The following is a 25,319-nucleotide window of genomic DNA, read 5'->3' as shown; positions in this document are numbered from 1 at the left end:
ACACACACAATTTCTCAGATGTTTCATATACACACTCTCGGAACCACATCTGAGAAGAAATGTATGAGATTTGTCATTCTGAGACTGACTTGGTTCACTTCATCTCATTTTGCCCTATGGTACCATCTTCTCCCCCTTCTTCTTTTGTGGAAGTTGNGGGTGACAGTCAAGGCTTTGAATTTGTCAGGAAAACATTCTCCAGGAAGCACAGCTTCTCTCCTGCTTGAACGTGGGTGTTCTCCATTCTCCAGCTCTCCTCTGGAATCCTGACTTTCTCTTTGCCCTCTCTAAGGACCTTTCCCCTAATAGCATGAAATCATATCTGAGCGCTGTTCAGGCACACCCTGTCAGTGTCTTAGCACTTCCTCCATTTCTTCTGTCTGTCCCAATGTTGCTTTCCAGTTCTTTCCTCGATGACAAAAACAAACCGTTTACATACCTTGACACCTTCTGTCTTCCTGGCTTGGCATGCTGTCCTCCCTGAAGAATATCCCCTGGACACTTGAGTTGAACAGAAGGCTCTGTGGATGTCGGTGGATTCATATCTTTCACCAGCTGTAGGGTGTTTCCAGCCATCTCTCCTTCAGATAACTTCTCAACTCTTTCTGACTTCAGATTCTGGGGACGGAAGCAGTTAGTGTGCTCATCTTCATAACAATTCTCCACACAGTGTTGGAGTCTCTGTGTTGTCTTCAGTTCCTTTTTACGCTCCCTAGGCTTCAGGGTTTTATTAGTCTTTACCTTTACCGATTCACTTTTCTGCCTAGCGAGTCTGGTATTGGACCTTACTATTTCTTTTAAATTCAGTTAGAGGGGTCTTATGCATCCTGTTTGGTTCCTTTCTGTGAGAAAAATTGAGGACTGAGTATCCCTCCTTAAATGGACCCTCAAGATGACCTGACCTCTCAGGCTCGGGGAACGCTGTCACAGAGAACACAGTAAAGAATGTCAGAGCTGAGAGCTGGGGGCTGGGGAAATGGGCACATGGTTAAGAAAACGCACTATTCTTCCCGAGAACCCAAGTTTGCTTCACTGCACTGACCTGAGAGCTCACTACCATCTGTAACTCCATTTCCGGGAACCAGAGAGCCTCTTCTGGCCTCTGTAGGCACTGTACACACCCCTTGTACATATGCATGTGCACAGACAAAACTCATGTACATATAGAATATGAATTAAATTAATCTCCTTTTAAAGAAAGGCTGTAAAAGCTGGAGGACAGGAATGATTACTGAGACCTGCTGTCTTCTGGGCAGGATGTGGCCACTGCACTCACGGCTTCCTGTAGTGGCATTACCTGCCCATTCTCAGCCAACAGGGTCATTCACCATTCCAACAGGCAGCATTAACTGGACTCGGTGGGTCATAATTAATCAATTAGTTAACTGGAGAGAAGCAAATGGGCAGGGGCTAGAAGTGCATTTAGGGAATGGTTGAAGTGAACGGAAGTACATGAGATCAGGATACATGGTTATAAACATGAAATCATCCAAGAAAAAAAAAAGATATTCTATTATGATAAAAAAAAAAACACTGAATTTACACTCCTGGGCATTTGTCCTTAAGCGTCTAGGAGACCCTACAGGACACACCCCTGTACACTCAGGTGGGTTGTCTTCCTGTTCACAACAGCTGAGTTTGTGAACAAGCAAAGGGTCCTATCAGCAGGTGAGTGGACGAGGAAACCATATCATGTGCACAATTAAACTCCCTACATGCTGAGTCTGAACTCAGGGTTTACTCAGCCATAAGGAAGAACGGAATCCATCGCTGCAGGAAAGAGGATGGAGCTGAGGATTACAGTATGTGAAGTGATTCAGAAAGATGAATCATTAAAAATATCAGTGAACAATGTGTTTAAGGTATTAAGGTATGTGGGAAGGGGAGCAGGGGTGTGGGGGCCAAAAAGAAAGAGTAAAGAGGATTCCCAAGATCAAAGGACATCTTGTTTCTGGTAGTGTCATAGCGAAAACTTTATTCTGTAAAATTAATCTCAGTTAATAAGAAAGAGGCTCATGTGAGTGGAAAAACATCACTACCAACAACATGTCATCTTTCTATGGCATTTCTGTCTGTGGTGTTTTTAACCTGCAGTTTCCTCTGCTATTTTGACTCTAGAGGGCACTCACACAAAATGACAGCAAAGACAGCCATAGAAAACGGGCTGGAGAGATGTGGGAGAATTTCATTAACTTGGCCAATATCAAATGAATGCAACATCTGTTCACTGCTGTGCAGTAACCTTCATTGAACTCATTTGTTTCCTGGAACTGAGTTTGCATGCGTCACTGTGACTGTCAGTGCTATCCAGATAGAGACACTCAGGACTCTTATGCAGTGTAAAATTTTAATTCTATGAACATGTTTAAGGGTGCTGTGTTGCATCATTGTTCTTAAAATGTGTTTATCTTTTGTGTATGTTTGTGAACCACCTGTGTGCCTGGTGCCTTTGGAGTCCAGAAGTTGACATTAGGATATCTGATTTGGAGTTGAAGCTCTTTGGGTGCTAGAAATAGAATCCATCCTGGTCACATGGAAGATCAGTCAGTATTGCTGACTCATCTATTTAGCCTTTGTCTGTCTGTCTGTCTGTCTGTCTGTCTGTCTGTCTATCTTCTCTTCTCTTCTTTCATCGCCTCTCCTCTCCTTTCTCTCTCTCTCTTTCTTTCTTTCTTTCTTTCTTTCTTTCTTTCTTTCTTTCTTTCTTTCTTTCTTTCTTTCTCTTTTTACTAACAGAAATGCTGTGTATTCAGAGTGCAGAATACATCTATGAAATATGTACATATTATGGGATGGTTAAATTAAGTTAATTGGTAGATATTAGCCCAGAAACTTAGAATACCCAAGATACAATTTGCAAAACTCATGAAACTCAAGAAGGAAGACCGAAGTGTGGATACTTCGATCCTTCTTAGAAGGGGGAACAAAATACCCATGGAAGGAGTTACAGAGACAAAGTTTGGAGCTGAGACTGAAGGAAGGACCATCCAGAGACTGTCCTACCCTGGGAACCATCCCATAAACAACCACCAAACCCAGACACTGTTGCATATACCAACAAGATTTCACTGACAGGATCCTGATATAGCTGTCTCCTGTGAGGCTATGCCAGTGCCTGGCAAATACAGGGCCCCCAAAGAAGGAACTGGAGAAAGTATCCAAGGAGCTGAAGGGGTCTGCAACCTTATAGGCAAACAACAATATGAACTAACTAGTACCCCCAGGGCTTGTGTCTCTAGCTGCATATGTAGCAGAGGATGGCCTAGGTGGCCAGCAGTGGGAGGAGAGGCCCTTGGTCTTGCGAAGATTCTAGGCCTCAGTATAGGGGAATGCCAGGGCCAGGAAGTAGGATTGGGTGGGTTCGGGAGCAGGGGGGGGGGAGGGTATAGGGGATTTTCAGAGAGGAAACTAGGAAAGGGGATAGCATTTGAAATGTAAATGAAGAAAACGTCTAATAAAAAATGTCAAAAAATTAAGGTAATTGATATATGCACTATTTTATACAAAAATGATAGAAGTTGGTATATTTGTGTGAAGAACACAAAACACCGACTTCTTCAACTAGGTCTGGCAGTGCATCCTGTAATCCCAGCTATCCAGGAATTACCTGAGGTAAAAAAGATCACAAGTTCAAAGCCAACCTGGAATGCAGAGTGAATTCAAGGCCAGCCTTTGCAAGTTAGCAGATTTCTTTCTCCAATTACCAACCAATCAGAGGGCTGGAGACAGAGTTCACAAGCAGAGCCCGCGCCCTGCATGTTCACAGCTCTAGGTACAAACCCCAGTATACAAACCCGAGTCTAACTCGGTAGCTTTGAAAAGGAGAACGCACTGCTGTTTGCTGTAGGCACCCTGTAATGCATAGGCTCCCCTTACATGGCACACATCTTACAGCCCTTCAGCAACAGCTCCCAACAAGCAAGCCCACCCCCTGCTCCCTGCTGTCCTAACTTCTACTTGTATCAAATCAGCTTCTTTAGATTCCTCATGTAAGTGACATCATACAGGGTGTGCCTGGCTTCTGTGCCTGGCTTTCTTACATAAAATAAGGTTCATCCCTGTGTTCACAAATGACTCTCTCCTTCCTTTTAAGTCTCCATGTCAGTCTTCAGTGTGCATGTACTTCGTCTCTTGTATCTCTTATCCATCTGTGTATCTTAGGCCTGCTTTCATACTTTGACTTTTTTCCAATATGCAGCAACAGCCAGGGACGAGCAGCGGTCTCTCTGGCATAGTGACGTCACTTCCCTTGGACATATCTAGTAGCGCTTCTCACTTATTGAGTCGCTACTATGGTTTCCAAAACATCCACTGAAATTCATACTCTTCCGCCCCTGTTGTGCAGGGATCCCGTTACTCCACATCTGGGACATCAGGCAGCTTTCATCTTTTTGATAACAGACTACAGGAGCAGGAGCTGGAGAGACGGCTCCATGGTTAAGAGCACCTGCCACTCTTGCAAAAGACTCAAGCTACATTCATGCACATGAAATAAAATTAGTCTTGATAATTGAAGTCGTGATATTGAAGAGTAGCAATGAGCACTGTCTGTCTGTCCAGGTGACACAGATCCAATTCCCAGCACCCACATGATAGCTCACAAGATCTGTAACTCCAGTTCCAGGTGATCTGTCACCCTCTTATCTATCTCTGTGAGCACCAGGCACACATACAGTATACATACATACATACATGCAGAAAAAACATCCACACTAATGAAATAATAATTAAAACATTAAGTAAATCAATCATTGTGATAAGAATGAATCATATTTAACTGTGCTTCTTGTATCTTCTCAGTGGTTAGTGACATTAAATTTTTCTCAAATGCCTCTTGGCCCTTTGTAAATCTAGTTGAAGGGTCCCACAAAACTCTATGCACTAGTGTTTTTTTTGTTGTTGTTGTTTGTTTTGTTTTTGTTTTTGTTTTTTTGTTTTTTGTTTTTCAGTTTTTCGAGACAGGGTTTCTCTGTATAACTCTGGCTGTCCTGGAACTCACTTTGTAGATCAGGAAATGGGGCTCTTATCTATCAACACCCTAACTGTGGGATCTGAAATATATCCCTTAGGCCATCTGTAGTTGAATTGTGTCTGTAGTGTAGATCTAATTTCATTCTTCTCCATGTAGAAATTTCTCTTAAGTTTCTGCTTATAGGGTCACGTTTTTAAGAGGATGGGGCATCCTTACAGGGCTCTGGAGATCTACACAAACCTCTGCTTCCCCTGCCTTACTAGTTAGGCTTAGATCATGCATAATTTTGAAGTGCCCAAGCTACCATAATTAGAATTCATCTTGGTGGAGCTAAGAGTTAAACCTAGGTCTGAGGACCTCTGTTATTGTCCAAGCATAATTAAGCACCACCTTCGGCTCTCCTCCATCCCATAACCAGAAGAAAGCATTTGTTCTCACCCTAATCCCTGCAGCATGCAAAGCCCCAGCAGCCTGTGCACTGGTAGAAGAGGCTACAGAAATGCCGAAGAGACATCAATCTCCTATTCACCCCCAAACAATAGACTGGGTGTGTGTTGGAGTGGGGATAGAAAGAAAGTAGGGTTGCAGGATGCTGGTAAGAACCTGGTTCACTTTACCTTGTCCTGGAATCTGAGTTGCTTGGAGTCCATGGTGCTCCAAAGAGGGAAATTCAGGTTGTGTGTCCTCCTCTAGAGTAGGAGCCCTGCAAGGACGAGATTTCCTTCAGTACTGAATGTGGTTTCTCCTTGATAAATTGTTAACCTTATGAGTTCTGGTTGTAGGTTGGGTTTTTCTCCTGCCTGTGTGTTTTGTTGTTGTTGTTGTTGTTGTTGTTGTTAATGTTTCTATAGAGGGAATAACGTGTTTATGTCCCTTCCTCTCCCTTCTTTCTCTGCCCAGCATTAACCGAATTCTGGCCTGCAACCATGTTGCCCCTTCAGCATCCCAAGGACCTGTGATTATAGGCACATGGCATCACTCTGGTATCACGTCTAGGACAGAATTCACTCTATTAATATTTGACTTAGGATTCTGTGTATAGGATGCTCTTCCAAGTATCTTTGCTGAAAGACGCTGGTGTCGAGTTCACGGCAGCTTCGTGAGATGGGTGGGAAGTGCTTGCTTCAGCTCAGACACGAGGTCTGCCCCGAGCTGTGGACCTTTCTGAAGTGAACCACGGTGCAGCACACACATTAAACTGCAACTGAAGGACTTAGCGTTTCACTGACATGAAGAGCTACCTTTCCTGCACGGGCAGAGTTCATCATGGTCTGCCATGCTGGCAGACACCCTAGTAGAAAGTTTGGCATCTTGTTTCACCAGGCCACCACATCTTCTCATTTACACTTTGTTGGTAAAATAATGAGCAACAGCTTCGGTAAACCCGTGTGAGCTACAATGTTTTTTTAAACGAGTGTTTTGCCTTATGTATGTCTGTCCACCACACCTGTGCCTCAGTTTGGTGGATTTCTGAAGAGGGATTCCCTGGAACTGAAGATAAAGATGCCTGTGACCTACTACATGGGTACTGGGAACCAAACCCAGGTCCTCTGTAAGAGCAACAAGTGCTCCGAACCTCTGCACCTTCCCTACAGTTCCTGTAAACTGCTGCTTAATTTCATATTTAATATTAGTCTAACAGTGATTAGTAAGGTCACAGTTTCTGGGATTAGAGAAGGCACCAGGATGGATACTGTAATATATTTGTCGATCAGGGTTCATCCTGACTGATGCTTGGGAAACCTACTGATTTTTAAAAATTTATTTAAATTTTCTTTTTTTATTATTTTTCTTTATGGTTTCTGATACATGCTCTTGTTATGTCAAACCTGCTATGTAGAGCAGGCTGGCCTCTACCATACAGAGATCCACGTGTGGTAATTAAGGGCATGCACCACCCCTCCTGACTAGAGCTGGTGATTTTCATTAATCCTAAGGGTTCTCTCATACAGCTCCTCCAAACTACACATATATGTGGTTAAGGAATATTTTTAAAAGCTATTAGAATGGGAAATGTGAATCCTGAGAAAATGTATCCAAAAAAAGAATTAAATTGCAGAATGTATGAAATAGAACCCTGAAGAAGAAAAAAATCTTGTGTTTGTGTGTTGGGGAGGGGTTTAACTCTAGCAATTTAATTCAGACTAAACCATGAGGATGTACAAGAATTCATGACCCATTGTACAAGGAGGTAATGTTATCTAAGACCAGAAAATCATGGGCATGCTAGAGAAGTTTCCAGAAGCTGAGTTACTAGGTCAAGTGATAAACTGTTTATATATGAAGTATTCACCATTAGGTTCCCCCCCCCCTCCTGGCAACTTTATCTTGGTCTGGTCTCTGGAGGCACACTGGGCACCCCTCAGAAGGCAGGCCTAGAGCTCCATGTCTATGACAAACTAATCCTTTCCCTCCAGGTTGCCCACACCCTCAGATCTGAGCATGGAGATAAGTTCAGAGCAGCCATGCATTCAGATAGGTCCCAGCTGAAGGAAAGCATTTGCACATAGTGCTGACAGTTCCAGACAACATCAGCTAAAGGAAGAAGTCTTGACTCCCAGGAGATGAATGGCAAAAGAACCAGATCAGCAGGATCACTCAAGTTTACACTGAAAACTTAGCACCGGTCTTCATGTGGTGTAACTACGTGAAACAATCAGGAAGATGTATGCTCCGCCCTTCATGATAATTCTGCATCGCTGTGCTTTAGTGCCAGGTACTACTGGCTTCTGCACAGGAGCGCTGCCTGGACATGAGCCTGCATTCCTTAAGGCCCTGCCAGAGGTCTTCGTGTACACCCAGAAGGCCCCAAGGAGCCAAAACTGGTGTTGGCCTTGGAAGGTTGGTGTTCGCCTTGGGAGGCTGATGTCTGCATTTGAGCTTGAGGCCTTCAGACTATGCATAGTGAATTGACGGCCAGCCTGGGGTACACACCCAGACTCTGTCTGCCTCCCTTCCCTCTAAAATACTAACATAAAACCACAACCAGACTTACCTGGATCTAAAGCAACCTGTATTGCTGAGAGAGGAGCAGTTTCATTTCTGTCAATATATCAACTTCTGTATTAGTCAGGGTTCTCTAGAGTCACAGAACTTATGGGTAGTCTCTATATAGTAAGGGCATTTGTTGATGACTTACAGTCTGTAGTCCAGCTCCCAACAGTGGTCAGCAGCAGCTGTGAATGGAAGTCTAAGGATCTAGCAGTTGCTCAGTCCCACAAGGCAAGCAGGCAAAGAAGAGAGAGAGTTAGGTGTTGCAGCCACACCCTGTTCCATACACTGCTATGTGGTCTCTATTAGTCTTTTCCTTTCAGCCCCACCCATTCAGCATCCCCTGAATCAGGCCATGTCCTGAGCCAGCACGCCTGGTTCATACAGCACATGGAAAGAGGACAGAAATCACATCTCATACCAAAGTGCAAAAGGACAACACTCAGGTCTCTGGGACTTCAAAGTCAACGAGGCTACATTGGAGTCCCCTTTACAGGAGCTGTGGGCTAGCCTGGGACACTGGCCATCTCAGTTCAAGACCTCAACTATGGAAACTGTTCATACCCAGCACCTTCAGGCACACAGTATGGACACAGTACTTAAAAACAAGGGAGAGAGCAGAACTCCAATTAAGTTCCAAGACTGAAGTGAGGTTCAGTGACCTCCTGGTTCCTTGGGTCTACTTAACTAGGTAGTTCCTTCTTCTCAGATTGTAGCATTGACTCTGGGGGTTGGGGGTGGGGAGTCTCTCAGAAGGAAATGCAGGGTGCCTGTCAGCTGTATCAGGCAGAAAAGGAGATGATGTTCAGATGCCCTTACTCTGCCCCAGACGCAGGTCGGTAAGCCAGCACAGACAGTGGGAGCCAAGTAGAAGGGTCTGTTTCTTGGGGGAACAAATCAAAATGGAAAACAAACAAACAAACAAACAACCCAACCCTAGATCAGTCTTTCTCTCCTGGGTCAGTGTTTTGCACTTCTCTTGAAAAAAGGGAAGTTCTGGCCTTCTGGATTGTAAACTTACACAGAAGCGTCTTTCTGATTCTAGAGTACAACAGGCTGTGCCCTTTCTGGAGTCATTTTTTCTCAGTGTTCATCAGGGTCAGGTCCCTAAGAGGATAGGGAACCCGCAAGGGACTCTAGAGATTTACACAAGCCTGCCAAACATACCACACTAGACCTGCCTCTTCTTACCTCACTACTCAGCCTCAGAACAAGCATCATGGGCCCTCTCCCAGCAACTTTAAGCCCTCCCTCCATCTCCAAGGGGAAAGCCATTTTCTCTCACCCCAAGCTTTCAGAGTCCCCCAGTCCTCAGCAGCCGGTGTTTTGAAAGAATAGCTGTGAAGATGCCAAGGAGCCAAGATTCCTAGATGGAAAACAGCCAGATTTAACCTGAGAGGGAAGGGCTATGCTGGCAACTGCTACCCCACATCCTCCCAGAGCCAGTAAGTAGACAGGACCTGACACTGGGTGGGCACAGAAAGAGAACGACAACAGGGTTGAGTTTGTCACAGTGGACCTGGCTCACTTACTTTGTGTCCTGGAAGCTGTGTTCCCCGAAGCTCAGAGCACCAATAGGCTTGCAGGCCTTTTCCTTGCCCAGAGAGGCAGGAAAGGTGAGCGGAGCTCAACCACAGTGGGAGAACAACTGGTTCTGCGGAACCAAGATACAGTCGCTGTATGAGTGCTCACTGCTGTATGAATGCTTGCTGAGGTAAAACTGAGTAAGCCTCGCCTTTCTTTGCTAGTTTTATAAGTTAAATTGAGTCATCACTCTGAGACTTTGAGCATTACGTCACTCCAGGAAGTGTAACGGGAAACTTAGATGTTTTGTGCCCTTGTGACTTGACAATAAGAACAACGAATTTTTTTTTAAATTTTAATTTTATTTATTTATTTGTTATTTATTTATTTAGAACAACTAATTTAAAAAAATTTTAAAAGAAGCAAATAAAAGTAAAGCTACCCAGAAGATGGCCTAATCGGTCATCATTGGGAAGAGAGGCCCCTTGGTCTTGCAAACTTTATATGACCCAGCACAGGGGAAGGCCAGGTCCAAGTAGTGGGAGTGGATGGGTAGGGGAGCAGGGGTGGGGGCGGGGTATAGGATACTTTCAGGATAGCATTTGAAATGTAAATAAAGAAAATAATAATAATAATAATAATAATAATAATAATAAAGTAAAGCTACCTAGAAATCACATTGCACAGGTGGAAGGAGCAGGTGGGGGAGGGGAGAGAGTCAGGGAGATTTGCTCATTTATAATAAATCCTTGTATGGAAATTTTTAAATTCAATAAAAAATGAAGTTTCCTGTCTCCTTGAAGGAGACCCAGTCACTCTATCTTTACCAGGCTTCCCAGAACAGCCTTGGCCCCAGGGCATCCAAGAGCAGGCGCTGGGAGTAATGTGAGGAGGAGAGCCCGGAATGTCCTGGGAGAAGAAAGGGGCATGCGGGGACAACTGTTGCACCAGCACAGGCAGAGGGGACACACACACATACTCACATGAGCACACACACAAACACACACACACACACACACACAGGAACACACACACATACTCACACACAGGAACACATAAACATACACACACTCATACAGACACTCACACACAGGAACACACATACACACCAACATGCATTCACATATATACTCATGCACATTCACATACACACACACATGAACACACACATACATGAACACACACACACATGAACACACATACATACTCACACACAGGAACACACACACACTTATACAGACACTCAGAGATGAACACAAAAACACGGATTCACACATATACAAACACACATTCACACATACACTCATGCACATTCACTTACACACACACACACATGAACACACAGTCACATACACAGTCAGGCACAATCACACACACTCATGCATACATACTCACATACATACATACACACACACACACACACACACTCCCATCTCTTTGCTTTCTTTGGGTCTGTTTTTATACTAATTATGGCACTGCATGTTTGTATATTTCTTTACCTCTATGAGCAATGTCAAGAACACACAAGCTTTTTTGTTTCTCTGTTTTCAATTTTTTGTTTGTTTGTTGCATGGTAGGGCATGCTTTAGTACATACATATTTCACAAATTCTGGGTTTCTTTTGACATTGTCCTAAGTGCAAATGGCATGCTGTGGTCACACTCATCCCTTTAAACTCTCTCACTTCCACTGCCCACGGGGACCATGGGTTTGAATGGACAGGGGCTGAAATGCCCAGCTCACTGGGGTCTCTGTGCTGTCAATCATTTCATCTGGGAAACCCCACCTCTGCCTCACGTGGCTGTTCACAGAAGTGTAGTTGAGACTCTCATTGTCATGCCACAGGCAGGGGGCTGCCCGTGTAAGAAAATAAATGTGTATGTTCCAATGCCTGCTATGGCCGAGTTACATACATTCACCAACTCCTGCCATCCAAAATATTCATAACTCTATATGAATCTGTTTCCCTTTGCCAAAAGAATTTGAGCAAACAATTTGCCCAGGGATTTAACAAAACAACCCTACAGCATTGGAGTATTGAAAGAGGAGATTGCTCCAGAGGGCCCAATTGGCTCAGGAGCTAGTCTCTGACTGGAAAGGGTCTAAGGCTTAAGAAAGACACAGCTCCATTCTGTGCTTTTGTGGTACCACAAGTCCAGGCATAAGGTGGAGCCTTAGTTTCATTTCTGTTTCCCCATCTTTGAGAGTTTCCATTTCCTAGGACAGGAAAGCACAATTCTACCAACTCATCAGTCTCCGCCCTTCCGGTTAGACAATGTTCATCACTTTACAGTCGATGTGAAGTTCATGAGCTCTGGCTTCAGATTGAGACACTGTGTCAGAAGACACGCTAAATCCCTTGCAGAGCAATGGGGGCAAAAACTGTTTGTGTGAACCCTAAACTCTATTCACTGGTTTCTTCGGTTGTGTGACAGGGTCTCAGGTGTCCATGGCTGTGCTTGAATCGGCTGTGTCACCAACAAGGACATGCCCACCCCCAAGTGTTGGCACCCTAAGCCTGTGGCCACCATGCCTTGCTGGCTGGCTTTATTTTACTTTTTGATAGTTAATGTTTTTTAGTTAATGTCAAAATAAAGGAGTGCTCTTGTAGTTTTCACACATGTATAGCATTGTATCGTGCCCCATTATGCTCCCTTAGATCTGTCCCCTCCCCTAAATAACCTCTTTCTACCTTCATGACTTCCATGCAAATCTACAGCTCATATGTGAGAGACCTGAGATAGTTCCTTTCCCTTCTTGTTAGTCTCTTATTTTTCTCACTTTCTTCCTCTTTCTCGCCCTGTGTGTGTGTGTGTGTGTGTGTGTGTGTGTTTGTCATGCTAAGCACACTTTCTGCCACTAATTTCCAGTTCCATCTCTCAAGTAATTTGGATCTTTGTCTCTACACACAGTTTAACTTTCTGTCTACCTTCGCCAATCTTGATTCACACTCCTTTGTAAATATCTCATTTCCTCCTTGTTTAGCCTCACCATTTTCCAATGGCATCTACAGGAAAACTGTCCAAGTCTTTCTGCTCTGGATAGGGATGGGGCTTAGGGGTAGATGATTTACCAAATATGTGGGAAATATGGTGCCATTCACCAAACACATACACAAAGAGACAGAGAGAGAGATACTGAGAGAGACAGAGATAGGCAGAGAGACAGAGAGAGAGAGAGACAGGGACAGAGGAAATAACAGAGGCATAAACAGAGAGCCAATGACAGAGACACAAAGACAGAGAGACCCAGAGAGTCAAAGGAAGACAGACAGACAGAAAGACACAGAGACTGAGAGATATGGTTCTTAACTGTGGTCTTCTTGAATTTGGCTGGTGTGATACCAACTTCCCCTGGAATATCTGTTTGCCTTGTGTCCTTTTGTAATAGCACAAGAAGAAAATTATTCATCCGCATATTGTTTTATGTCTACACCACTTGGCTTTGTGACCATGGAGAAATCCTCTCCGGACTCCATTAGCCAGAGCAGATGCTGGCTCATGGAGGGGCCAAATGGCTCAAGGTATAAAGAGACAAGCAGATGTCTTCTGCCCGAGTGCCAGCTCTAGAGTGTCTGACTTCAGGAGCAACCCCAATGCACATAGGCTTTGTCATCTTCACCTTCAATGTCTAATTATGTCTGGGAACCTCTGGACCTTCACAATTTCCTCCAGGAACCACAGGCCAGTGAGTCTGTGACTTTTGAAGGAATTTCACAAACCTTAGAAAAGTGGTTCTCAACCCCTGAGACACAATCTTTTTGAGGATGAGAGAGCCCTTTCAAAGATTTGGGCTTTTCAAGTAAAAGGATTTGAAAGATCATTGGGGCTGGGAATGAAGCCCAAAACTGTAGACATGGTCACAACACGTTCTAATACTGAGTCACATCCCCGGCCCCTAGAGGGATCATTTAAAAGCTCTAAAGGAATGCCTTATTGTTGCCAGTGGGAAGGAAAATTGAAAGAGAAAATATTAATAAAGAAAATGAATGCCATCTTTTCCATCAGTCGGTTCTGTGCGTCTGCATACCTACCAACCTTGATTATAATAGCAAGTGAGGAGTAAGTGTGTTCTCCATTTAGTCCTCTGCACATGTGTGATGTCTGTGCGACACGGAGATGCTCTTGTACCACACCTGACAGAAGGAGTCATGGACGTCTGGGGAGCACCTGGGGAACTGCTCTTTTGTAAAGGAGCCACAAGGTTCTAACAAGTGGTTGAGGCTGGGGCTCATCTGCTTCATGACAGTTCTGACCCAGCTCCCAGGAGATGCGACACCCTCTGTCCTCCTGCCTTACAAATTGATTGCTAATTCCATTTAGCAGTGATTATTTTCCATCTCTAAGACTGAAACCAAAGGACATCCACAGAATGGAGACCAGTGTGGCTATGGGGGGGGGGGGAGCACCATGTCACAGTGGCCAATGGCAGAGACTCACAGTAATGATCACAGTATTACGAGCCACGACAGTTACCCAAGGCCCAGAGGAGACTTCAGCTGTGCTGCAGCTACAGTTCTCACAGTCATGGAGGTTACATGAAGCCTAGAAAGACACTCAGGGAGATGAGCTGTCTGATTCTTTGTGTGGCTCTAGAAGTTTTCATCCTTTCTTGTTAGTTTTACTTGCCTTTTGGATTTCTTTACTGGAAAACACTTCTTGAACAACTCAGAATGATTAGACTTATAACATAGTCCCTGGTGTGGTGGATCTCCTTCAATCTCAGCAGTCTGGGAGTCTGAGGTAAGAAGGTTGCTGCACATTGGAGGTCATGGAGGGCTTCATGGTGAGTTTAAGGCTGGCCTGACTTGTATAGTGGGTCACTGTACCAAAATGTTTTAAAAAACCTACTCTCAGTTTTGTGAGGTGCAATTTCTGCATATGGCAGAGCTGTTGTGCTCACAAATCCACAGCAGCTATGCGTACCTGGGTAAGATCTGCTCAAGATGAAGCCAGTCAGCAATTCCAGTATGGATAGAGAGGAAATCATGAGGCTCCATCCTAGAGCATCCTATTGACAACTAATGGCTGAAGGAGGGGTGGTGTCTTAGGGTTGCTATCGCTGTGCTGAAACCCCATGGACAAAGCAACTTGGAGAGGAAAGGGTTTATTTGGCTTATACCTCCATATCACTGTTCATCATCAAAGGAAGCCAGGAAAGAAGCTCAAACAGGATGGGAACCTGGAGGCAGGAGCTGATGCAGAGGCCATCGAAGGGTGTTGCTTCCTGGCTTGCTCACCATGGTTTGCTCAGCCTGTTTTCTTATGGAAACCAGGACTGCCAGTCCAGAGCTGGTCCCCACAATGGGGCAGGGCCCTCTCCCCAAATCATGAATGTTTTATAGGAGACCCTATAGCCTGATTATATGGAGACAACTTAATTGAGGTTCCTTCCTCCCAGGTGACTTTGATTTGTGTCAGACTGACATAAAACTATCCAGCAAGAGGATAGTCATTTCTGTCCCGAGATGTACTTCCTGGTAGATTGCCCATGCGTAAATACTGATTGGTGGCCCTGGTTTTAAAGAGAGGACATGAGATTCTGCTAGCAGCCTTCAGATGAAGATGTAGAACTCTTAGCTCCTCCTGCACCATGCCTGCCTGGATGCTGCAATGTTCCCACCTTGATGATAATGGACTGAATCTGAACTTGAATCTGGGGTATAGGTGTTGCAACTCAGAGAGTTAACTTGAACCAGATTCCTCTTGGCCACGACATGCATAGCCTGGTGATGAGAAATGATGGAGCCCTGTACCACAACAGTGAAGAGAAAAACAGGCTGCTGGCAAACAGCCTTCCTCAGGAGGGAGATGTAGTGGGTAAAACATATGACCATGTAGAATTAAATGTATATTTGAATGGGAAAAACATGCATTGTCCGGTATCAGGTAAACGAGGGACAGAGTATCCGGTTGTATATGTTGACGACAGTGCAATTCTGGATTGCCAGTTCAGTGAATTTTATCATACTGCTGCATCTGGTTTTGAAATAGTACTATTTGAGCAGAAGATCTTCTGAATGAGTTTGTTTTCAGGACTTAGACCTCTGCACCATCACACAAGTGCCTACCACTTAATAAAGCTCTCCTTGATCTAGAGACTCGAACACATGCCAAACATTGAGCTTCTCGTTGTTGTCCAAGGAACCCATGGATTCATTATACCATAGTTAGGTTTGATTTAAAAGATCTAGGCAGCCAGGCAGTGGTGGTGCATGCCTTTAATCCCAGCACTTGGGAGGCAGAGACAGGCGGATTTCTGAGTTCAAGGCCAGCCTGGTCTACAGAGTGAGTTCCAGGACTGCTAGGGCTACCCAGAAATCCTGTCTCAAAAAAAAAAAAAGATTTGGCAACTTATTTAATCTTATTTAAACAAATAAACATGGGTTTGATTAACAGTATTATGTGGTAATATGTATATACATATTTAAAGGGTATTTCTCTTATATTAAACATTTGTTTGACAGAGGGGGTGGGAAGAGATAACATGAAGGTAGATTGCAGGGCACATTGGGCACATTGCAGTTAGAGTTTGATATGATCAGGATAGTTTGTGTATATGTAATGAAATGTCAAAGAATACATCAAAATTATTTTTTAAATTACAAAGTGACAACTGCAAGGACATGGTGACACATGTTCACAGTGAGGGTTGGCATAACCACGATGAAATGAAGATGAAACAATGTATCTTTGGCAGCAGAGTGGCTGCTACTAGAGACCATTGTGTTGAGTCAAATAAGCCAGACCTGGAAGAAGAAACATGCATGATTTTATTTCATATGCAGAATCCTGATTTATTTGGAAGAAAGAATAGGACAGAAGGGAAATCAGGAGAGAAAGGGAGAATAAGAGGAGGAAAAGGAAGGACACGGGAAGGAAGAATAGGAAGGAAGAGGCATAGGGAGAAGAGGCAGAGAGAGGAAATCTAAATGAGAAAGGCAGTTTCTACAGAACTCTCTTGGCTGTGATTCCCAGGGAAGCATGATTCTTTGTTGCAGGGAGAGCATGTAGCATGTGGGAGGTTTCCTCTCTTCTTTCTAGGAAGAGAAAGAGTTATATTGACTTTGTTGCATCTGAAGCTTTTCAGTAGTGTGTAAACCAAATAATGCCAGAGTGGCATACTGGGTGGCATATTCTGCTGCCCACTAGTAGTCTGCTTCCAGACCTCCTGGTTTCTGTACTTGGTGACTGGACTGGCACTCCTTGGAGGGGGGAGGGAGGGCACAACTGCCATCAGTGCCATCTTCTCACGGTGATCTGTGGGAAAATGAAAGGATGCCTCTTTTGTGTTGCTCTGGGACTAAGTTCCCTGGAGAGTTGGAGACCCTGCCCCATTATCTCCTGGGTTTTAAGGCCTTTGTGAACTGCTCACCCCTCACCTTCTCCCTCTACCACAGGCCTGAGATCCAGTTGCAGGAAGCCAGCCGGACACAGAGGATGCACAGCACTGCTCGCTCCCTCCCTGCTCAAAGGCACTGGAGGACCAACTCTGCCGAAGTTGTGACCTGAAGATGCTTGCCTATAGTGAAAGACTGCTGAGTGGGAGGGGGCTGTGAACCACCATCCAGATAAGCACCAAGTAGAATGTATCTATTATGGTTACAACTTAGCTAAAATACACCTGGATATGAAGGCAAATACAGTTAAAAAAAAATCTGGAGTTTGTCTTGTTGGAGCAGAGTGGAACAAGAATGGACTTTCTTCTGTGGCTTTCTTTCTTTCTTTCTTTCTTTCTTTCTTTCTTTCTTTCTTTCTTTCTTTCTTTCTTTCTTTCTATCTTTCTGTAGTTGCCATACTACAGAACTTTCGGCGACAATTATGTTTTTAAATCTCTTAGTGCAGAGAATGAATTCCTGTGAACATTTCCTGCCATGGAAGTCATTTGAGCGAACATTGGATTGTAGAGGAAACATTTTAGCACCTAAGGGTAATCAATTTGGTTGATATAAAATACAATAAGTGTATTCCTTCTACTCAACATACACCCAAATACTTCTGTCAACCTGAGGCATGTGTCATTCATACTGATAGCCAGGGGCTCAGAGAAGGGCAGAACCTGACATGGGCCTCGGAATCTGGCCAAGTTGGCATTAGAACCAGGTGTTGGAACTTAGCAGTTCCATGGTTTTCCATATGATGTTTGTCTTTCAAAATCAAAGCTTTCTCAAGTCTAAACGGGGTCCCAATCTATTGACAGATTCCCACACAGAAGACTGTATACAGTGTGCCCATTGTTGAGGCTTTTATTTGCTTATCAGTCTATTTATTGAAAAATGTTATGAGAAGCAAGAGGTTGGAGGGGGCTCTTGAAGCAGCAGTGAGCTTGGGGGGCGACGGAAGCAGCTGCTGGGAACTCTGCAGACTCGGTGTGCTGGTGCTGGTCTGGCCTCATCTCAGAGCTTCTTCTTGCAAAGCCTGAGATAGCAGTGCAGCACTTTCCACATCATAAACCATAGGGCCGAGTATTATCTACTAAGGTGACTGAGCGAAGTCTAGGGAGAAAGAAACACAGGGAAGGGGTAGGAGTGAAACTGAATCCAGGATTCCTAGAAGATATGCCAGCTCCTAATACAGAGCTCAACTGGGGAGATGTTGAGGGTGGAGGGATTTTTTTTTTTACAAGTGAGTACAGGGGGTTGAGGTAAAATCAGGGAGAGAGGGATCTGGGCTCCCAGGTAGGTTACAGATGCAGTCCAGATCAGTAGCCGAATAATCAGGACTAATGATCTTGTCTCAAATCCTAAAGAGAAACCTTGCCGGGCATGGTGGCACATGCCTTTAATCCCAGCACTCGGGAGGCAGAGGCAGGCGGATTTCTGAGTTCGAGGCCAGCCTGGTCTACGAAGTGAGTTCCAGGACAGCCAGGGCTATACAGAGAAACCCTGTCTCGAATAAACAAAACAAAGAGAGAGAGAGAGAGAGAGAGAGAGAGAGACAGAGAGAAACCCTTCCAACTTCCCTAGCTAAATGTATTCTAATTGCCAGTTCCCCTTCCTGAACCTGATTAGCTAAGATGTGGGGAACTTGACCCATTCCTCTGTGGTAAACCTTTCAACACGACCATCTTTCACGTGCCAGGATTCAGGCTATGCTGCTCAGCTCTGATGGAAATGGGCCTGCCATGAAGCCAGGCCAGACCAACACTGTTCTGCTGCAAACAGTAGGGCTGCATTTCCCCTGGCCTGAGACTTGGTGGGATGTCAGCTTAACCTGCTGTGGCACATGACAAGATCCTTGAAGGGAATTATGAGGCCTGGTTCCTCTATGTTCTTGCTCTAGTTCCAGCTACTGGAGAAGCAGGCTATATCAGAGCTGGCCATTGTGAAGGGAAAAGCTCACAGCATCATTGAAAGCAGTGAATATATTTTCCATAGGGAACTAGAGACCAATAAACTAGCTGTTGGTATGTGAGGAGTTTTCAGGTTGCCCAAGCCCAGAAAGCAGTCTTCCAACCCCCTTAGCCCAATGTAAACTGATTATTAATCTCCATCCCTCTACCTTCTGTGGCATCCATCTGGCGCTTCACCCATTCCTCTGCGGTAAACCTCTTCACACAGCTGCCTTCCACGTGCCAGGATTCGGGCTCTGCAGCGAACACTGCACAGCAGAATCTCTCCACTCTGAGCGCACACACATATGAACACACGGCTCCGAAATCGTGGACTTCGATGAATTTGCACGTGTACTTGATTTTCCCCTTCTCCTCACAGAAGTGAGTGACAGGCAGCTTTTGGATGTACTTGTCTATTGTACTCTTTAAGTGATTAGGCTGGCAATTCTTTGCTTCAAAACCAATAATTTGCTGGTTTTTTTCATCTAAACCAATAAACAAATATCCCCCATCAGTGTTGGCAAAGGCAGAAACAGTTCGAGGGAGAATCTCTTTAACTCTCTTTAGCAAATTTTTTGTTTCAAAGGATTTATATTCAACATTTTTGGATTCGCTAAATAAGATTTTTTCCATCTTTGTAAGTTTTGACTGTTTAAAAAAATCAGCAGCCAACTCCTGCACGTGGACTTCCTCTTGTGCATCATCGCTCGGCCTTTCTGAAGGCCTTGCTGAAGGCGACCTTCCTCCTGCAACCTTGATTTTTTCTAAGAACTCCTGAGCAGCATACAAGTTCATTTCAACTGAAGATGCCCCATTTCTCATGTACAAATTGGTTGCAATGGTGGCAGGCTTCACAACAGAGATATCTGGACTCTGTGATTTTACGCAGATGAAAAAGTAGGATTGATCTTGCTCAAAGTCTAGGGGTCTAGATGGCAAAATGTTCTTGAAAGAGGTTTCCAAATCGTCTCCTATTCCATGTTTAGTCAAACTATAGTCTGGATTTTTAATGTGAGCCTTGACCTTTCCCTTTCCATAATTCATCAGAGCACACAGAGCTTTTGAAATGTTCCTGTTCTCTTCTACCCTGTCATGAGTCTCCATGTTGTTCCTACTTTTTATCCCAAGTGTGATCTCTCCTGCATTTAGAATCAGCACAGGATGGGTCCTTTCAACGGTGATGTTCATTTTCTGGCAGTCCTGCTGCTCCCGAGATGAAATCTTCACCTATAATTAGAGCCATTAGTGTTGGACTGAAGAGGAGAGGACAAATTCTGAGAAGCTAACAGCAAAATGTGCTTGCTGGGTGTGTTCCCTGGGACTGGTGAGTGTGAAGACCAAGGAAATGGTTAACCAGGAATGGACATTTAGACAGTGTGTTTTAGTCAGGGTTTCTATTCCTGCACAAGCATCATGACCAAGAAGCAGTTGGGGAGGAAAGGGTTTATTCAGCTTACACTTCCACACTGCTGTTCATCACCAAGGAAGTCAGGATTGGAACTCAAGCAGGTCAGGAAGCAGGAGCTGATGCAGAGGCCATGGAGGGATGTTACTGACTTGCTTCCCCTGGCTTGCTCAGCCTGCTCTCTTTTAGAACCCAAGACTACCAGCCCAGAGATTGTTCCACCCACAAGGGCCCCTCCCCCTTGATCACTAATTGAGAAAATGCCTTACAGCTGGATCTCATGGAGGCATTTCCTCAACTGAAGCTCCTTTCTCTGTAATAACTCCAGCTTGTGTCAAGTTGACACGCAAAACCAGCCAGTACACAGTGGTAGCTTGTATATATAGTGACTTCTCTCAGTGTTTTGCTATATTCGTTTTGATTGTTCTGCATTTCAGCCTCATTAGATCAGTGAATGATTTACCTCCTTCCTAATATTCAATGTTATGGAACTTGAATTCCGTTGCTTTTCTTACAATAAAGCACAAGTGCCACTTGCCTATGGTTTTGGGTCTTGTTTGTTTGGAAGAAAAAAAAATATTATTATTTTATTTATTACTTTTTATTTTTCTTTCAATAATTTTAGATGTTCATCTACCAGTTGTCTACTTTTATGGAGAAACCTCTGGCAAAATTGCCATTGGGGATCTAGGGACACACAAAAACAAAGTAGGTCAATGATCTTCCTTCTTTTCTAGAAATAAATTCATTCACACACTTTGGTCATTAGCCTTGAAGAAGATGGACTAGGCTGTGGTCTTCTATTCTTATTCGACACCCACATCCTTACAGTGAGGTAGGTTCTTACGTATGAAACAGAAGCATTGTGACCCAATGCCTGTTTCTTTTCAAAGGTCATATAGAGTTCTTTATTCTGGTGGTGATGAGGACGCTAGGAGGTTTCTAAGTCATGAAGACAGTGTCATCTAACTGGCCCCAGGATCTGGACAAAGGACCTCCAGACAGCTAATGCTCATTCTGTGCTACATCACACCCCAGGGAGATGTTAGCGGTCTTCAAGGAGAAGAGGATTGGCCCTAGATTCTAACCATCTTGATTTGCACCTCTACACCTACACTGAGAGAAACAAGTATCTGTTCTTCATAACCCACCAAGATTGTGGCACTTGGTTACATCAGGCTGAAGGACATGAGGCAGCCAGCTCCAGGCTCTGTGCCTCTCACCCTTGGTGCTATCCTTTTAAGAAACCTCAGAGTACATTTCACTACAGACTGCGACCTGACATGACTTGACATTTGCCAACTACTTTTTCTTGTTGCTGTTTGCTTAGAATCTTACTTATTTTTATTTTAGGCATATGGGTGTTTTGCCTACATGCATGTCTGTCACCATGTGAGCATGGTGCTCACAGAGGCCAGAAGAGAGCATCAGATCCCCCTGGGACTAGATATCAGCCTGCAGGTGGGTGCTGGGAACAGATCCCTGGTCTTGCTTTTTCCTGGGATCACATATCATTCACAATCAGTTTTTATTCAAACAATTAACAGTGTGCTTAAAAAAACAAAGACTTTTACCTGATGCATAATCCCATATGTAGTATTACTGTGTTACTGAGAGAGTTACCCATGCAACTTTCAAATGTTTACTGTAACTGTCCTACTACCATGGCTCAGTGTGACTGGGGTTTGGGTATGCTAATCACATCAGATTTTCAGTAAGCCCAAGAGTTTTCTCATAGAGTCCCTAGTCCCAGACACAGTATGTTTCAAGCATCTATAAAGATCTGCTGGAATGGGGGGACGGAACATGGGAGGCCAGAACAGGTAGACAGAATGGAGCCAGACTCCACAAAATATGAAATGGAACCCCAAAGGGAGCAAAATCATGGGATGAAAGGGTTGGAATTTCTGGAGATGAAGACTTAGGCTAAAACAGAAGGTCATACTGACTTTCTGCCTGTGGTATGTAAAATAGCTTAAACCATCTAAGCACATACAGCTCTATGCTTGGAGAGCGAGCTTCTGAAATCAGAATTACTCGGTCATACAGAGGAGATGAAGTGCCTAAGAATTTGGAAATGAACAAGCAAATTCTTCTCTGGAGGATGACATCAGACTCTTACCCACCAGATTTATCCTGGGCAAGCCTACAGGCTTCTGTCTAGTGCCTTCAGAAGAGGACACCGTGACTGCAAACCAGGAACCAGTCGAGCAAACCAGAAAGCAGTCGACCCAGCATCCCTCAGGGCTACCTAGAAACTCAGAGCAGAACAAGGACAAAGCTGCCTTCTTGAGAGATCTTCATTTAAAGAGAACCCAGGGAGAAAGCATTTGAACCTGACCACAAGACATTCCAGAAGTGAGGCTGAGGCAGAAGACCTGATCTGGGCAGGGGACTAGCCAGTGAGGCTAGCCGGAGACCATCACTTGCACTTGTGTGTAACTTTATGGTTCAGTAGTCTTGGTGCAAAGAAATTGGGGGGTGGGGGTGGGAAGAGGCCAAGAGACAGAGAGATGGTGAGACAGAGACAGAGACAGAGAGACAGAGAAGGACAGAGACACAGAACACCTAGAGAGAAAGAGAGACAGAAGAGAGGCAGAGTGATCTATTTATGCCTTGCCTATATTTCTTTTCCTTATTATAGTAGTTAGTGTTGCTTGGCTCCTCTTTCTTCCATGGGAGGGCTGTTCCAGAGTTGAGACCATTTTTGCCGATGGACTGCCTGGAGACATGTTCACCATCACTGCATAAGGAAGCAGGGAGTCAAGGGGGTGGTGCAAACCTGTCATCTCCGGCGCTTGCAAAGTTGAGTTGGAAAACAACCTGGAAGATGTTCTGGGCAAGATCTTTCTGCTACAGTCTCCTTGCTGGGTAGGTATTGAGGTAGGGGGTATAAGTAAGGAGGAAACATGAAAGCCAGACAAAAACAAAACTGAAACTCTAGTAAGGTTACAGAAATAGCACTTTCATTTCTGCCCAGAGGGAATGTGCAGCCCCACCCTGTTCTATGCACTGCTAAGCTGTCTCCCTTACTTATTCCTTCCTGGCCCCTCCCATCCAGCACCCCCTTAATCAGGTCCTGTCGCAAGACAGCACCCCTGGTTCACTCCCCAACGTGGGAAGGAAACACAATTCACATCTCACACTAATGTGATGATGGAGGATGCATATTCACTGGCAAATTTGGAACTCAGGAGAACTGCAGTGGAATCATTTATAGAGAATCTGTGGGATAGCCTGGAACCTGGACTATCTCAATACAACACCTGTGACTACAAAAACATTTCTATGATTCAAATGCTCTCCCTGGGGGCATCTATCCAGCTAATGGTCTTTAACAACTAAGATGGACTCTGAGGCTCACCAAACTCTAATACCTACATGAAACTCCCTGATATCCCAGAAGCAATGAGTTGGTTTTAAATATTAGTAGTTTCTTTCAAAATTCTTTCTAGTGTTCACTGGAGAAAATTCTGAGCACTGAAATAAAAAATTTTGCTGTTTTTATCTTTGGCGGAAAACAGATGACAATCAAGCAGGCGACCCTAATTCTGCAAGCAATGCCAGTTGGTAGGAAGGCATGGAATGAGGACATGAGAATGGGAAAAGCTCTTGAGAAACAGCTGTGGAGCATTTCCAGCTACGATGCTGCTTTGCCTCTTGCTCGGGAGAGCAATGCTCTTGTTTTACTAGGGAAAAACTTCCAGGGTCTGAGGTTCTTAGATCTGCTTGGTTCCAGAGTATAGTTCTTCATTGTTTAAGGACAATTTCCCCCTACCTTTCCACAGAGTTATGTCTCCAAGAAGATGGAGCACCTTCAGAGGGGCTTGGAGACCTGCTAAATCCCTTGCCTCAGTAACTCCTACTTCATTCACCCTCTCAGATTATTTCAGATCCCTCTATCTGGATCTGTAAGTAGCCTAATTTACGCAGACCGAGGGAGGGATTTTTCTCTCATCCCACACTCCCCTAGTATCCAAGGTTCTCCGCAGCCAGTGGTGGGGGCTATGAAGGTCCCAAGGAGCCAGAGTTTCTAGAGAGGCACCAAAGCAGCCAGGTTGTCCTTAGAGCTCGGGGTTGTACTGGCAGTCCCACATCATCCCACAGCATTCTGGGTAGGCACTGGGACAGAGAGGTTTAAAGATGTTGAGACAGAGGCGGCTGCCATGGAGGATAGCTCACTTACCTAAGCTGCTCTACTGAAGTTCCCTCAGCTGCTTGAAGCCAACTGTGAGCTAGCTGTGCTGTGGACACTTGCTGGCCAGAGGAAGGAAGGCAAAAGCCTGAGACTCCCACAGCAGTGGGAGTGGTGGCTGTCTCCAGAAGTCCTTCTCAGCACCTGGATTTGAGGGGAATGAGCTACAGTGCCTGTGGTTGCTCTCAGCTTTTGTCTTGACAGACCTTTGTGGATTGGACTGTTTCATCCTCTCTAGGTCCTGATTTCAGTTTTGGAGAACCCCCGGTTTCATTGGTTGATGTCACTCCAGGAAGTGTGAGACATCTCCTTCAGCTCTTTTATCTCCTCTGTGATTGCCACTCCACCTGTCAGAACTGAAGAACACGGCTTCTAGACTTTGGAACTTAACCTTTACAACTTCACTCGAATTCCCAAGGCAAAGTTTTGGCTGCTGCTGTCCTGACACTCAGAAAGAACAGGTGACACTAGGCAGTGGCAAGAGCACCTGTCAGAGCCTCTCCAGGGAGGAAGATGATTGGAGAGGGAAGCTGAGCCAGGGGAGGCAGAGTAGGATGCTGTCTCATAAGGTGCAAGCTGCACCTCCTAACTCTTTGGGAAGATGGGTTTCTATGGGAGACTCCAAGGCTAACCCAAGTGGACAAGACTTACCTGCTCTTTCTTTGTGCCCTCTCTTTGGATAATTTTGGTAATATAAGTTTCCCTGGCTCAGTGCATTTAAGATCCAAAAAGCCAGCTATGAGGAGAAAGATGAGGCTGTTGAGTTGAGAGGAGAGAAAATGAAGGGAGTGAGCAGGAAGGACAAGCCTAGGCAAAAGTAAGAGGAGAGAGAAGGCAAGGGAGCAGCAGAGAGAGCAAGGGAGCAGCAGAGAGAGAGCAAGGGAGCAGCAGAGAGAGAG

General features: G+C 44.7%; 1 protein-coding gene across 1 annotated transcript in view; it reads right to left on the bottom strand.

Annotated features, from left to right (window-relative positions):
* LOC110314599 overlaps positions 1-25,319 on the bottom strand; it is a 62,835-nt gene that overhangs the window by 5,092 nt on the left and 32,424 nt on the right. Inside the window, exon 5 of the mRNA XM_021188870.2 lies at positions 18,988-20,047. Coding sequence (XP_021044529.2) covers positions 18,988-20,047 — 1,060 coding nt within the window. The remainder of the gene's footprint in view (positions 1-18,987; positions 20,048-25,319) is intronic.

This window comes from Mus pahari, assembly GCF_900095145.1.
Source record: "Mus pahari chromosome 14 unlocalized genomic scaffold, PAHARI_EIJ_v1.1 14_unlocalized, whole genome shotgun sequence".
Lineage (NCBI taxonomy): Eukaryota > Metazoa > Chordata > Mammalia > Rodentia > Muridae > Mus > Mus pahari.
Note: the sequence above shows the minus strand (reverse complement) of the source record. Positions and strands in the feature narration are given on the sequence as shown.